General features: G+C 34.3%; 1 protein-coding gene across 8 annotated transcripts in view; it reads left to right on the forward strand.

The window, feature by feature from the left end:
- The window catches only part of SENP6 (SUMO specific peptidase 6), a 102,244-nt gene that overhangs the window by 60,891 nt on the left and 24,653 nt on the right, over positions 1 to 16,700 (forward strand). For all 8 annotated transcript variants that reach the window (XM_030859322.2, XM_030859323.2, XM_030859324.2 and 5 more), the window contains 8 exons: positions 3,241 to 3,625; positions 7,598 to 7,830; positions 11,178 to 11,348; positions 12,308 to 12,341; positions 12,751 to 12,945; positions 14,248 to 14,474; positions 15,818 to 15,924; positions 16,042 to 16,158. In XM_030859322.2, coding sequence (XP_030715182.1) covers positions 3,241 to 3,625; positions 7,598 to 7,830; positions 11,178 to 11,348; positions 12,308 to 12,341; positions 12,751 to 12,945; positions 14,248 to 14,474; positions 15,818 to 15,924; positions 16,042 to 16,158 — 1,469 coding nt within the window. The remainder of the gene's footprint in view (positions 1 to 3,240; positions 3,626 to 7,597; positions 7,831 to 11,177; positions 11,349 to 12,307; positions 12,342 to 12,750; positions 12,946 to 14,247; positions 14,475 to 15,817; positions 15,925 to 16,041; positions 16,159 to 16,700) is intronic.

Here is a 16,700-nt window from a genome sequence, read left to right on the forward strand (position 1 = left end):
TCATGATTTATACATTTTTCAAGAATCCTCAGAAGTGATGCTATGATCTTATTGCATCATATCGGGAAGTATATAATGTTGATTTTCACATTACTCACTTTTAAGATGTACTCTTCTAGATTTTTCCCGGTATTTTAGTAGGTATTTTTAATAGATATTTCTATACTCATTTATTTATTTTACTTATTTATTTTTGGCTGCGTTGGGACTTTGTTGCTGTGGATGGGCTTTCTCTAGTTGTGGCGAGTGGGCTTCTCATTGCCGTGGCTTCTCCTGTTGTGGAGCACGGGCTCTAGGCACACGGGCTTCAGTAGTTGCAGCATGTGGGCTTCAGTAGTTGCAGCACAGGCTCAGTAGTTGTGGCTTGCCAGCTCTGGATCATGGGCTCAGTAGTTGTGGTACACGGGCTTAGTTGCTCCACGGCATGTGGGATCTTCCCAGACCAGAGCTTGAACCTGGGTCTCCTGCATTGGCAGGCAGATTCTTAACCACTGCGCCACCAGGAAAGTCCCTATACTCATTTATTAATAAGAGTTTTTTCTTATCCCACGTTTACTTATATATTTTTCTGTTTTTATCAGCTTAGACACATAGATTCTTATTTTACACAAAACGGTTATACTCCATAACTATCATTTTTCATTTTGATGCTCAAACTGTCCCAGACTTGGCCCATGGAAAGTTCTTCAAGCTGGCTACTGTTTCTTTTTGACATATTGTCATCATTATTTGAGTACTTACTTTATGGTATAACCAGATGGTCTAGACTTCTTTGTATTTTCTCTGCATCAGCCCTAGTCATGCATTTCTCCCAAGGAGCCATTGTTTCTATAAGTGGAGGGAAGATATTTGGGCAATAGTTGTGCTCATTGCTACTGGGTGTCACATTTATAGGCCCTCTCAGCGACTGAACTAGGAAATATTTGTGTGCGTATGTGTTAATATTCAGTACTTATTAAAATCTACGAGTTTACATTGACAATTCCATTTCTAGTCCAACACCACAGTGTTTACTTTAGCCTTTTGTATGTTGCATGTTTGTAACTGCCTTCTCTGACAGTGAGAAACCTGTCTCCCATCGTCTCCAGTGTATTTACTTATCTGCTCCGGTGCTTTTTCCGTGCCCAGTCCTCTGACATGCCAGCCTAAGGTCGGCTTGGGACATACTGGCCTTCCCCACAGTGCTTGGCCCACTGCTTGACCCAGGGAAAGGAGGAGAGAGGAAGAAAGCTCCTTCCCAGACACATCATCCTTTCTCCATTAGGCATGCAAGCTAAAAACCTCAGAATTTTTTTTTTAACATCTAATATATATTTTCTTCCTTTTTATGTTTACTCCCATGCTACTTATGCTTTTCTTAGTGGAGATAAAGAATAGATTGGTGCCATCCTGTATGTAACTTTAAATTCTTGAATAAGATTAGTGGTTTTTCTTTCCATGTGTAGTCTGTGAAATTTCACACTATGTACTGCTTGTAAGAAAACAAGGTCTTTGGTATTTAATGAGACTATAAAAAGTTCAGAATATTTACACAGTATGACATTATCTCAGTGGTGTCTCATCAAAGGCAGGCTCTTTCTTATTAAGTATAGTTGGTTATTATTGTGTAGAGACTGGCAGATAACTATGTGATATGTAATTTGGATTTATTTTATTTTGTAAGTCTTCCACTGACCAAAAGGGAGGAAATGACACTTTAATTAATCTTTGTTTCCCAAAAGAAATTATACTTAACATACAATTGTTAGGAAAATTTACTACTTTACTAAAAGTAATTGAGCATTATTGAGATTCTAGTTTTTAGGTCACTAGGTTGATAAAATTCTTAATCTCTAGTTTTTATCATGAAAAATTTAATATCATGTTTGGTTCAGCTGATCTGCATTTTACTCTTAATTGTTGCAAACAGTTCTAAGATACATGTTTCTTAGCTGATGGAAGGCATATGATAATAGCTCATGATATATTTCCTTCTATATTTTAATATTAAAAATTTTAATAGTAGAGAAGTGTTTTTTCTGTTTCTGTATCAATTTTATAAAAGAAAATATGTGAAAGTATTGCTTTTCCATGGGGTTCTTTTTACTGAAATATGTCCTTTATTATAGACAATAAAGTATTGGAGACAGGCTGAACCCAGCTTGATCATATCCTCGATTCTTAAAAGGCAGAGTTAGCTCATACATAGCTGATCCCCACTGTGGCAAATGGGGGTCTAGCTCCCACATAAATGAACGTATTTAAACTTTTTTGAGTGTACCATGATATTTTTTAAACCTAGCTAGAGGTGGAAATATGTCTATGCTCATCATGAAAATAATGGGGTTTAGATAATTTTTTAGAGGATTAGAGTGTAGTATGTAGATAGGGACTGCTCTGTTGTTTATGGGTTTCCCTTTCTGGTACAGTAGGACGTGGTCAACCATTTGCATTATTTGTATATTTATTTTCCTTCTTATAGACATAAGTGCTACAGAACCTTGTTCACATAAATAGGTACATGAGTATGGAAAGAGTTTTATTACAGTAATATCACCAAGTACCTTGAACTCCTTCTATGTTATATGCTTCAAAATTACATGACACTCTACTGTCAAAAAACATTTTTTAATGATATAACAATTGTAAGAGGCCTAGATTAGGCCTTCCTTAAAATATTTTTGAAGTACTGTCTTAGAAATAAATATCTTATAAAAGTTTTTGTTAATCAGAACTTAGAATTGATTCATTTTTCCAACGTTTAAAATTATCCTGCTTGGTTTGGTGATTTTTATACCGCAAGGCAGTGCACCCTTGTAATATTTCAAATGGAAGATGGGTTTAGTGTTCTTTTTTTTTTGCTTTTAAGTATGAGAAGAACAATTGTGGCAGGTGGTGCTTTGACATGAGAAGCATAATCAAATCAGTTTTTGGAAAGGTTACATGTGTGAATTGAGGATCTAGATGTTGATTCCCTTGAGATTATATATGTCCTGTATGCCTTAGAAAATCTTTATGTAACCCTTGAGGAATATACATAGTCCAATTTGAAGACTGCTGGACTAGATGGTTTGAACATTCCTTCCAGCATTCTGATGCTAAATCTCAAATAACATTCAGGGTTTTGTGGTAGCCATAGTGATGATGATGGGAAGTAGGAGATTTAATTTTGAGATTACTGTTGTTGTTGTTCCATGATGTTGAAATAAAATGCCAAAGTCTTTTGTTTCTTTCCTTATTTTTTATTTTTTGGAATTTAAGGTTTCTAAACAGTGTGGATATTGTCCAAAATGTGGAAAAGAAAAAGAAAACCAGACCAAATGCCAAAGTTGTGATATTCCTTTTCCTAAGGATTTGCAAAGAAATTGCAGACAAGCTGTAACTTTGAATGAATCTACTGGATTATTAAGAACATCAATTCATCAGAATTCTGGAGGACAGAAGTCACAAAACACAACATTACCAGCCAAGAAGTTTTATGGCAACAGTGTGGGAAAGGTTCCAGTTGATATTATTGTGAGTTGTGATGATAGTGGACAGAATAATTTACAGACTAATGGGAAAGTCATTTTACCTAGGGCAAAAGTAGCCAAAATCACAAGCCTGAAAGAGAGGAAAACAAGCCTGTCAGACCTAAATGATCCAAGTAAGTATTTTACTCCCTTTAGTATTGCTGATATCAATCCGTTATTTTTCACATATATTTTTAATGTGAGCATGAGCATATTTCAGAACTGTAATTTTAAAAGGTATCTTCTTGTGTCAATTATGTGACATGGTTTTGAGGTAGATTATTAAAACTGTCCATGTAGTTGGAAAATATGACTGACTTTGTTCTTATTCCATCCATCTTAAATAGTTAAAAAAAAAAGAAAGGCACAGACCTTGGCCCTAGTCTTAGGTCAAGTGCCAGTTATGCCCCATTTTGTAACTTTGACCCGGTTAATTTAATCTCTCTGATCTATAAGTGGATATATTTCCTTCCTGATAGGGTTCTTGAGGGAGTAAATTTAAAAATAACATGAAGTGCCTAGCATAGCTCAGTAGAGCCGAAAATTCGTTCCCGTACTACTTTTGTTCATCTCCTAAATCTTTTTTCCTATCTTTAGTCACATGTACATATATGCATGTATATGAAATGCAGTCCTTTTTGTAACAAATGGCACAAGATTGGAAACAGTCATGAACTGGTTGAATCAACTATAGTGTACGTAGCTGTACAGGGGGGAAGAAAGATCTTATTTAATATTGTGTAGAGTGATTTCCAAGATCTGTAATCAAGTAAATAAAGCAAGGTGCAGATCAGAGCTTATAGTATGCTACTCTTTATTTATGAAGGGTGGGAGGATATAGGTTTTTTTTTTTTAATGAAAAGATATATCAAAAGCTAATTTTAAAAAGAAGTTAGTTGGAAGTGTAGGAAACAGTGTAGGAGTTAGGGATAGATGCTAGATTTCTCCAAATATACCTTGTTTTATAGATTTGACTTTGGAACCATGTAAATGTTTTACATGATTATAAAACAAAATTAAGTCGGAGATTTAAAACAACAATAAAATCAAAAACAAAATGAAAGCAATGAACTTAATTATGTATCTAGTTGGTGTCTTGAACACACAGAATTATTTCAAATTAATTTACATTAAATTAATATTGTGGCTATACATCCCTGATGTTCAAACAGAACTCCAAAGAAATCCTGACTGTATTCAGTAACATTATTATTAATAATATTACTATTGCTTTTTTTTTTTTTTTTTTTTTGCGGTACGCGGGCCTCTCACTGTTGTGGCGTCTCCCGTTGCGGAGCACAGGCTCCGGACGCGCAGGCTCAGCAGCCATGGCTCACGGGCCCAGCCGCTCCACGGCATGTGGGATCTTCCTGGACCAGGGCACGAACCCGTGTCCCCTGCATCGGCAGGCGGACTCTCAACCACTGGGCCACCAGGGAAGCCCCAAAGTGTAGATTTTAAAAAAACAGATTTTTCTAGTTGCAAAGTCTCTATATACTTTATCATTCTTAAATTTGTATTCCTATTAAAATATTTTATTATTATGAAGCTTTTATTCTGTCCTTGGTGGTCAAATAATAAAATGTACAATGTCTCAAGTAGTGATAAACTCTATGTGGAAAAGTGAAGCAGGTCCAGGAAATAGAGAGTGACAAGTGTCACAGTGAAGAAGCTTGCAATTTTAGATAAGTGGTGGAATTTGAGATAGGTAGGTGAAAAAGTTACTTGATAGAGTAACTTTTGAACATTGCCTAGAATGAAGTGAGGAGGAAGATAGGCTGATTTCTATGGAACAAGTTTGTAATGTAAATGCAAAGACCATATATTAGTCAGCTTGGGTTGCCATAACAGAATACTATAGACTGAGTGGGCTTAAACAACAGAGATTTATTGTCTCACAGTTCTGGATGCTGCAACTCCAAGATTAAGGTGCCATCAGGTGAGGCCTCTCTTCCAGGCTTGCAGATAGCCACCTTCTTTCTGTGTATTTACATGGCCTTTCTTTTGTGCTTGCGCAGAGAGGGAGAGGGAGATTTCTGTCATCTCTTTTTCCTATTTCACCAGTCCTTTCAAATTAAGGCCTCACCTTTATGACCTCATTTAACCTTTATTACCTCTTTATAGGCCCTGTCTCCACAATTCTATCTGTTGCAGTATTGGGGCTTTAAAATAAGTTTTTTTTTTTATTTAACATCTTTATTGGAGTATAATTGCTTTACAGTGGTGTGTTAGTTTCTGCTTTATAACAAAGTGAATCAGCTATTCGTATACATATATCCCCACATCTCCTCCCTCTGCGTCTCCCTCCCTCCCACCCTCCCTATCCCACCCCTCTCGGTGGTCACAAAGCACTGAGCTCATCTCCCTGTGCTATGCGGCTGCTTCCCACTAGCTCTCTGTTTTACGTTTGGTAGTGTATATATGTCCATGCCACTCTCTCACTTTGTCACAGCTTACCCCTCCCCCTCCCCATATCCTCAAGTCCATGCTCTAGTTAAAATAAGTTTGATAGAGTAGCTATAGAAGTTTTAATGTTTCTGAAGCACAATAAAAATTACGGTAGGTTGAACACTAGGCTTACCATTTAATATGTATTTCTGCTTAGCTTTTCATAAACAACATAAGCAGTTCATGGACTTTTTTAAAGCTTACGTATGACAGACACTATGCTATAAACCTTTTACATATTAACTCATTTGTTCTTAAGACAGTCCTTTGAAATAGGACTTTATTGTCCCCAGTATCCAGAGGAGAACTGAGGCAAATAGCTAGTAAGTGGCAAGACCCTAATTTTCAAGTGTGTGTAAATCAGCTTGGACCTTTTAATCTGGCCTGTTAGATTTTGTGTTAATAAAATACCAGTTCTGAAAAAGATCAACTTTAGCATTTGCTCCTGAGACTGGATAGCAAAATAAAAAAGATGAATGGTGTGATGCTAGGGGTGATGCCTCTCTGGGACTTGTATATGACTCAAAAAATATTAACTAAGCATTTATGTGTATGATACGGAAAAAGAAAATTGCTCGTACAAGTTTATACATTGTTCAATACATGACTTTCTTTGCCAAGCAGTTTTAGATGCTGGGAATATAGCAGTAAGCAAGGCAGTATTTTTGCTCTTTTACAGTTTATATTAGTGGGGAGAGACAAATGAGCAAGTAAACATCCACAACAAAAGACAACAGAAATTTAAATTAGTTGATGTGAATAAGTACCTGTGTGCTACTTTAGATTGGGTGGTCAATCAAAAAGTGGTATTTAAGCTAATATTTGATGACCAAAATGCAAAAAAGTGTTAGGGGAATTACAGTCAGACAGGAACAGAAAAAATGCCAGTATACCTGGAAAAAATGCCGGTATACCTGGTGGTGGTGTTAGAGGAACAGAAAAAAGCTGGTATACCTGGAACATAAAGAGGGAAAAATGGAGTAGTATGAGAAAGTAGAGTGGGGCCAGATTACGTAAATTTATGAACCAGGGTAAGGAGTTAGTATTTGACTCAAGTGCAGTATGCTGGCTCTGTGCAATTACAATATAGAGATGAGTTTGATAAGATTCAATAATGAGTACGTGGTAGAAGAGCAAATTACCTTAATATAATGTCTTGCCCACGTTCATTTACTAAACAAGATTTATTAAGCATTAAGCACTGGTCCAAGTTCTCCCAAAGACCAGTTGTGATGTTAGTGATTCCTTGTGTGAGATAAAATTATTTGGTCACATGCAATTTTACACACATTTAAAATGCGTGCTATTTTGTGAATAATTGATATGCAGATTATCTTCATACCTAAGACTTTCTGGAACTCTGAAATAAACCTACTGATAAACATTTAATTTTTGCTGTAACTTGTGTATGTTTCTGTGTGGGTGATTGTGGTGGACTGTAGAATCAATTTTACATTTGTATGTTGTTTAAAAAAATGTCAGTTCTAATTGTTCTCCAAATTTAACTTTTCATCAGATAGAATGAATTATATCTTAATTTTTATTAATCTCAGATCTGGAGGAGATTGAAAGCAAATATATTTCCCACTTTGTTCATGTGTTTACATTTTTAACTGACAGGAATGAAATATCTGAAGTATTTAACATTTTCTTTGTAGTCATTTTGTCCAGTGATGATGATGATGATGACAGTGATAGGACTAACAGAAGAGAAAGCATCTCTCCTCAACCTGCTGATTCAGCATGTTCATCCCCAGCACCATCCACGGGAAAAGTAGAAGCAGCACTAAATGAAAACACCTGTAGAGTAGAGCATGAACTAAGAAGCATTCCAGCAGATTCAGAATTAAATACAGTTACCTTGCCAAGAAAAGCAAGAATGAAAGACCAGGTACTTTTCATATTTATTGACATTTATTCAGATTAAGTCTCCTTTGGTATGTAAATATTTGGGGGGGAGGACAATTTGGCAGTATCTTAGGAGAAGAATGAATTAGTCATGAAGTAGGACTTAAAATAACACTTGGAAGATTATTTGAAAGAACATTAAAACACATACAAAAATAAATTTAAATTAAAGGCTTAAAGTGTAAAAAGTTCAGCAAGAAACAACAATAACCTTATAGTAAGTGAAATGTAAGTGTAAATATACTTGTATAATCTAGTGGGCAGGAAAAGGTCATTTTAACTTGGGTGTATTTTACCATAATATTGTGGTTTTACTATATTTTATATTTTACTGTATAAAATTTTTAAAATACTCAGATGGCAAAGGATAACAGAAATTATGTCTATAGACAATAGATCTAGAAAGGGATATTTGTAATAATGCAGATAACATACACTAATATCTATAATAGACCAAGGGACAGAATTTAGTCCTCTTTTAAAAATTAGAGGAAAAAAAATAAAAGAAGATAGGAATAGATAAGAAGAGAAAATTCAGGTAATAAACTTTTATAGAAAAAGTACATATTAAAGAAAATGAAATATAACCATGTACTTAACAGACTTTCAAAATTAATGCAAAATCGATTAATATGTACTACTGGCAACAATCCAAGGCAAAGGGTACTTTCCTTATATGCTGATGAAAAAAAATTAAGTTGTTATGGCCTTTTGGGAAAGCAATGTAAAACGTCTACTAAAATATTTAAAAGGTATACTGAATGACCAAGTAATTCATTCCCTAGACTCAATCTCAAAGGAATCCTCTATCTCCAGTGCTTAGACTGTATGTATAAATATGATTATTAGCAAACATAATCATTGCCCATTAATATAGAAATGGCTGAAGAAACTATATCTATACCATGGACTGTTATGCAGCCACTGACAATAAAAATCAGAGCTATATCAATGACTTCTAGGATTTATACATGGCCCTGCTTAGTGAGAATACCAAGATGCAGAAATATGCATATTTTCTTATTTTTGTAAAAAGAACTTTAAAAAACTTGTATGTTAAAAAGTTATATGTGTATGTACATATGTCAGGAATTCTAGAAGTTATAGATAAAAATATGGAACCATACATGTTTGATGAAGATAGGAACTGTAAGAAATGAAAAACAAAATAGCTATAATAAAATACAGTTAAAATTATAGAAAAAATTATAGAAAAAATATAGATTGATATTTTTAATATAATCTTGGGGAATACCTTTCCAAACATTTCAGTACAAGCAAGAATAATAAATGAAGAAATGAATATATTTGATTAAATGGAAGATACAGAACAGTGAACCAAAACACCATCCACAGAATTTGATAGGTAATGCAAATGAGAAAAAATAGTGAAGTATGTGACAAAGTATGAGTTGGTCCTTTATATATTTTTAATTTCTTAAAAATCAAGAAATAGAAGCAAACCATAGAAAAATGAGTAAAGGGTATGAATAGAGGTTTTTTTTTTTAAGTAAAGTACTAAAAAAGAAATTAAAGTAAAATATTTTAAGTGTTAGATGGCTAAAAAATTTAAACTATAGTAGTATTTCTTCTTGGCTAGTGTTTGGAGGAATGGAATATTGGCTGTGTAAATTGGTATAATTATGCTGGTGTGCAATTTGGTGATAATTGTATATTCGAGGATTTAGCTGCAAAAATGCTTGCCAGAGAATATTGTGTCATGGGGAAAGGTCAGAAAGAACTCAGATGTCCAGCATAGGAGGGCTCAGTTAAATAAACGTGGATATCCATGAATTTGTGAGCAGTTTTTACACTGACACACTGAATAGTACGGGTTCCTCTGTGCCAGTTTACAGGCCCCTTGGGAGGATGTGGACCGCCCAAGTTCTAGACTCAGTCTCTCCACTATGGATTCAGCTGGAGCAGCTCTTAAATTATCTAACTTATTATTGAGCTAAATAACGTCTCAATTGAAGAAATAATTCTAAAGCTAAAAAAAGTTTTTAAACTGCTCTAATAGGTTTCTGTTAATAACCTGGGAAAATATTCATGATAAATCTGTTAATAAGCCTGAGAAAGCAATTTACAGAAATAAATATGTGTGTGTGTATCACATTTTGTTTTAATACATATTTTTTCTTGTGACATAGATCACAGAAATGTCTCTAGAGGGATAATGGGAGTAGTGACTATTTTGTGCAGTGGACATTTTTTTTTCCTCTTGGTTTTTAATCAAGATCATGTTTTATTCTTGTGATGATAATAAGGTTTTTAACATAATAACTTTACTTTTAATTACATTTAATTTAAAGTATATTTATATAAAATACATTTTTATATTATGATTAATTTGCATTTGAGAGTGACTGAAATCTTAACAGATCAAGTCATTTAACACTTTTTAATATATAAAGAAGCATCATTTTATAATAAATAACCATTTTCCTAAATTATATGTTTTCTAAAGAGCTGCTAATTTAATCCAAATACTACAACCACTACCACTATTACTAGCTAACTTTTATCCAGCATTTTACTGTGCATGAAGCACAGTGCTAAGCTGCTTATATGCATTAATTCGAGTAAATACTCTTACATTTTAGCTTAGGAAACCAAAACTTTAGTAGGAGTTATTACGTTTTACAAGATCAGATCATTAAAAGGTAGCATAGTTGTGCTTTGAACCCAGGCTGTCTGATTCCCAGAGTACCATTTCTCACTGCTGTGCTATTACTGGCATTTCAATTAATAGCCAGATAAAATATAGCAAGATAAAATAGAAGGGTTTACTGTTATTGTTATAGAATCAATAAATATTTACTTCATCTAACACTGTTGAAATAAAATCAGTCTTATGTCTTGATAATTATATTTCTTTTTAAAAAAATATTTATTTGTTTATTTTTGGCTGTGTTGGGTCTTTGTTGCTGTGCGTGGGCTTTCTCTAGTTGCAGCGAGTGTGGGCTACCCTTTGTTAGAGTGTGTAGGCGTCTCATTGCACTGGCTTCTCTTGTTGTGGAGCATGGGCTCTAGGCACACAGGCTTCAGTAGTTGCAGCACACGGGCTCAGTAGTTGTGCCTCGTGGGCTCTAGAGCGCAGGCTCAGTACTTGTGACGCATTGGCTTAGTTGCTCTGCAGCATGTGGGATATTCCCGGACCAGGGTTTGAACCCATGTCCCCTGCATTGGCAGGAGGATTCTTAACCACTGTGCCACCAGGGAAGTCCCAATAATTATATTTCTTATGTTGGGTCTTCTTTGCATATGTCTACTTAGTTTGCAGCTTTGTTTTAGTAACTTATTAAGTGAAAATTTTTTTTCCTTTTTCAGTTTGGTAATTCTATTATCAACATACCTCTAAAACGTCGCAAAGTGATTTCTCAAGAAACTTTAGTTGATCCTGTATCTTTAAGCTGCCAAAGTTCCTTTGATAGCGTAATTTTAAACTGTCGAAGTATACGAGTAGGAACACTCTGCCGACTATTAATAGAGCCTGTAATTGTAAGTACCTTCTAAGCTCTTTACTGTACCAATTATAAGATTCAGAATTTCATGGCTGAGGCTAATATGTAATATTTTAAAATTTATAAGTTAAAATATTTAATAGAATATTAAAATTATTTCAAGATTTCAAATTGCTTAGGAATATATAAACAATTGTAAATTGCTACTCACCATAAAAATTACTGGGTAAAAAATTTATTATATATACTCCAATAAAAAATTTTTTTTAATCATGATGTAATATTCAAGGTAGTACGTATTCATCATAGGAAGATGCTTGTTCTCACTGAGTTAGAATTACCCTCCAGTGTGTTATCATTTTATTCTCATGCTAGCTCGATGCATGAAAAGAGTATTTTAAAGAACTGTATGAGAGAAAGAAGAATCCAAAAGCTTTGTGGTCTGCAGAAAAATGCCTTGTAACATAGCAACTCCTAGAAATAGATTAGTGGACTACAGTGGCCACTCAAGAGGCATTGTGGTTTTGAACTAGTTCAGTGTCCATAAAGCCCAAAGGACTTTCTATAGTCCCTTTATCTTACCTGTCATACCTGTCTCCTTATTACTCTACTACCACCAATCCAATTCAAATGTATATTTTCTATTAAAATTTTAACATAATCTCCTTAACCTGCCTTCTAAGTCATAATTTTTCTTCTTTCTAATGTATCCTATACATTGTTGGTAGGTTAATCTTCCTACAGCACTGTACTTATTTTGTAAAAGCCTTTATTTTAAATGTCTTAACTTGGTGTCCCTAACTGTCTATTTCCAACTATGTTTTCAACAAAGGCTGACTTCATTCTCAGTATTGTAAAGGCCAGATAGAGGAATGCAGTACATGGATCAGTTTTTCTGCCTTATGTGGGCTAAGTCCCAAATAACATGTCATTTAGGGTGTTTGTAGCAAAATCTTCAGAAATCTATGATTGTTACTAACGTATCTTATTTTTTAGTTTTGTTTAGATTTTATCAAGATACAGCTAGAAGGTAAGCTATTTTATATCCTACTGCTCACTAAAGCTTTGCTTACACTAAAACACTTCAATGGAATAAAAAATTAAATGATATTCTTAGAATTCATTAAGATGGTTAGTTATTACATACATCTTAACAAAAGGCATTATACCTTAATGGTGTAATTTCATACTGTAACATCACAAAAGCTATGTTTAATTTTTTAAGTATGCTTCATTAGAATCCTCTTTCCATCTGGGAAAAAATGTAGATCTTCTTTAAGATCAAAGATTTTCCTTCATTTCCCACTAGAGTTACTGTTTACAGAGTATAATAAATATGTACTTAACTTTAAAATTGTACTTCCTTACAGTTTCCTCCATTCATGATTTTGCCCTCTTAAGAATTGATTTATTTTCCATTTCCATTTGTTTTTCTCCAGAACCAGAAAAGGAACCTGTAGGGATTACTTTAAATACCTCTGATCTAACAAAATGTGAGTGGTGTAATGTCCGAAAATTACCAGTAGTGTTTCTTCAGACGACTGCAGCAGTTTATCAGAAACTGAGCATGCAACTGCAGATGAACATGGAGGATGAAGTTCGGAATGACTGTAAAGGAATAAATAAGTTAACAAGTAAGTTATGTAGAGCAAATATAGTAATACATACAATACATTGTTTAGCAGAACGTGAGTCGACTTTGATAGATACCTTAGATGTATCTTAATTACAATCCTTACAGTGACCTTGTAAGATAGATATTACTTCTCTCATTTTATAGGTGAGGAAAAGTCCACAGAAAGTGGAAGTTCTGAAGATATAACCCGGGTTTACCCATGTAGAAAGTTTTCAAAATGGGTTAAAATTCAAAAGATATATACTCTTTATTTTAACACTGTATGATCTGAATAAAATGAGTTGTTTGTTTGTTTGTTTTGTTTTGTTTAAATGTACTGATAGGAGTTCTAACAGTAAATCAGCGATCAATCTGGAAACCTTGAAACTTAGCCTGATTAGGAAGTTTGAACGTTCATCGAACAGGTCTTCAATCCTCTACAATAAATCAGTGTGGTTCTCCATTTTGTTTCCCTTCCCCTCTAACGTTTGTGGTTATAGCATGATTAGTTGTAAAATATTTTTCCTCAGTAATTGCTGCTTCAGCTTAATGATGAGTAAGTGATAGCTACTATTAAAGTTGCAAGAGTTGGCACATTAGTGAATAGCAGGTTTTTTTTTTTTTTTTTTTTTAATTTTATTTATTTATTTATGGCCGTGTTGGTTCTTCGTTTCTGTGCGAGGGCTTTCTCTAGTTGCGGCAAGCGGGGGCCACTCTTCATCGCGGTGCACCGACCTCTCACTATCGCGGCCTCTCTTGTTGCGGAGCACAGGCTCCGGACGCGCAGGCTCAGTAATTGTGGCTCACGGGACTAGTTGCTCCGCGGCATGTGGGATCTTCCCAGACCAGGGCTCAAACCTGTGTCCCCTGCATTGGCAGGCAGATTCTCAACCACTGCGCCACCAGGGAAGCCCTGAATAGCAGTTTTTACAGTTAAATCTAGAGATACCAATTCACTTGGCAATTTCTTATTTGTGTTTGACAAAAATGTTAACTGATTATATATTTAAAACTAATATATTTGGATTCTATTAGATGAAATAAATTAGTTACATCTATGGATAGATTTGTTCTTGAGCTGCTGCTAGAGTAATGTGTTCTGGTTCCTTTCTTTTAATAACTTAGGTGACATTGTTAGGTGACACTGTCATTGGTCTTTATTCTAGTATTGTATATCCACTGTATGCCAAACAGTGTTTTGAACATTTATACCAGGATTTCTGGTGATACTCTTGGAAATAACTAGTTGTTACTTTTTTTCTGGTATCTGTTTACTTATTTTTTTTCCTTTATACTTACAGTTATATTGATTTCTTTTCAGATTTGGAAGAACAATACATAATTCTAATTTTTCAAAATGGCCTTGATCCTCAGACAAATATGGTATTTGAAAATATCATTACTGACATTGGTATAAAGAATAATGTGTCAAATTTTTTTGCGAAAATTCCCTTTGATGAAGCCAATAGCAGACTTGTTGCCTGTACAAGAACGTGTGAAGAGAGCAGCAAAGGAAGTTGTGTGCAGAAAGAAAACAAAATTAAAAATGTAATTATATTTTTTAATGTTTTTAATGTAATTTTAAATGGTACCTTTAAAGGGAAATGTGGTTCATTATCATATTGCTCATTTGGAGTTAGATCCTTTTAATTCCATTTCAGAATTATTTGCTTTTATATGTGATTTGTAAACCACCTTGTGTCGAAATATTAATGGTGGTGGATTATTTGTGACACAAATTGTAATTGGTACAAGTCTCAGGAGCATTTTATCGGTACAAGTCTCAGGAGCATTTTTATTTTAGTTCCTTTCCACATTCTGTTCTTATCTTTACTTTTTGTCTCCTTTTTTTCTCTCATCCTGTTTTCTTTTTCCCTCACTCTCAACATACATATACGTACAGTGCTACATTCAAATCGATTGTTACTCTGTTTCTTAAATTTGCTGTTGGTTCCCAGTGGTGACATTGGCTTCAGTACAAATAAAGGAATTTTGGTCCCTGATGTATTGTCCATTTATGTGTAACGTGTGCCTACATGGTTGAAAACTTGGAAAGGAAGAATGTATACCGTTTGATTCTGACTCTCAACTAATTCTAGAATAACGGATTATGTAGTAGGTGACTCTGAAGCTACCTGAATCAAAGGCTGAAGTACTACTATAACACATAATGTTAATCAATATGACTTACCTATCACAGCAACTGAAGTTTGCTGACAATTTATTAGAAATGCTGACAATTTATTAGACATATTAAATCTTTCATCTGCCTACAAATTTGGAAATAGGGCTGGCTATCCAAGGCATATTATTGGTGAAGTTGAGCAAGGCTTCACCAGAAAAGAGCTATTCACACAGTTAGTGGGTTGAAGAAAAGAATAGAGGGAGGAAGGGGAACCATTCCCCTTCTTTTGCAGAATTGGCTACAGGAGATAATGCCAGAGGAAGAAAAGAGCAGCTGGAGCCCTAAGGCAGCTGTGATGGACTCATATTTCAATGGAAGGCTCTTTCTTTAAGGATTTCTTGATTCTGGAGAACTGAAGCTCAGTAGACTCTGTTCCCTGAGCCTCTGCTCCCATATTCCATGGATTGCCTGAGCTTAGGTAGGCCTACACTCCTAGAAGAAAAAAACACTATCTGTTCTTTGGATTTTACTAACATAATCTAATTAATATGGATGGTTGAGATCTTAGGATACTGGAAAACCAGTTACAAAAATTGGAAGAGTATCACTGTTCTGGAAGCTACAGATAAAAAGAAAGTTGACCCTAGTTTTGCCTGTTTCTTATTTTTAATCTTTTTAAATTGAAAAGCATTCTTGCCTTGTACTTTTTTTATTGAAAATGTTTCAAATTGATTTTGTGAATTGATAATTTAATTTTCTTTACCAGGTGTCCCTTGAATCTAAAATACAACTTAAAAACAAACATGAATTCCAGTTTTTTGATGATGAGGAAACTGGAGAGAGCCACACCATCTTCATGGGCCCTGTAGAAAAGTGAGAGGATTCCTTTACATTTGCAACACTCTTAAGTTTCTTCTCTGTTTTATTACATTTTGGTTATATGCATACCTATTTTTATTTGTTGGCTTATTTTTTAAAATTTTGTTACAGATTGATAGTATATCCACCACCTCCAGCTAAGGGAGGCATCTCCGTTACTAATGAGGACCTGCATTGTCTAAGTGAAGGAGAATTTTTAAATGATGTTATTATAGACTTTTATTTGAAGTAAGTTAATTTTCTCCTAGACCTTTAGCAAATTTTTAACATTTTATAATGTATACATGTATTTTCTAGAGTCAGAATTGTTTGGATTTTGAATTCCATCACTGCCACTTACTGTATGACATCTGAAAAGTTATTTAATGTCTCTGTGAATGTTTCTTCATTTTAAAAATGGGAAAAATAATATCTAAAAGGATCATGAGAATTAAATAAGATATACATTTCAAGTGCTAGGAAAAATACCTGGTACATGCAAAGTGATCATAAATGATAGCTTATTATATTATCAGTGTTGTAGTATTTAAAGCGTCTAAAATTGTTACTACCCTAGGTTAGGTAATAATTTGTTGAGCAAGGACAAAAGTATGATTTCACTCGTTTCCTTCAATAAATGTTCACCAAGTGCCAACTTTGTGGCAGGTACTGTGTTAAAAGTTTATGATTTTATGGGGAACACGAATGTGGGATTAAAGTATTGGCAGAAGCATTAACATGGTACAAACATAGCAGAAAAAGAAAGCTTCATTCTCTCTGGGGGTTGGGAA

This window comes from Globicephala melas, chromosome 14 (genome assembly GCF_963455315.2).
Source record: "Globicephala melas chromosome 14, mGloMel1.2, whole genome shotgun sequence".
NCBI lineage: Eukaryota > Metazoa > Chordata > Mammalia > Artiodactyla > Delphinidae > Globicephala > Globicephala melas.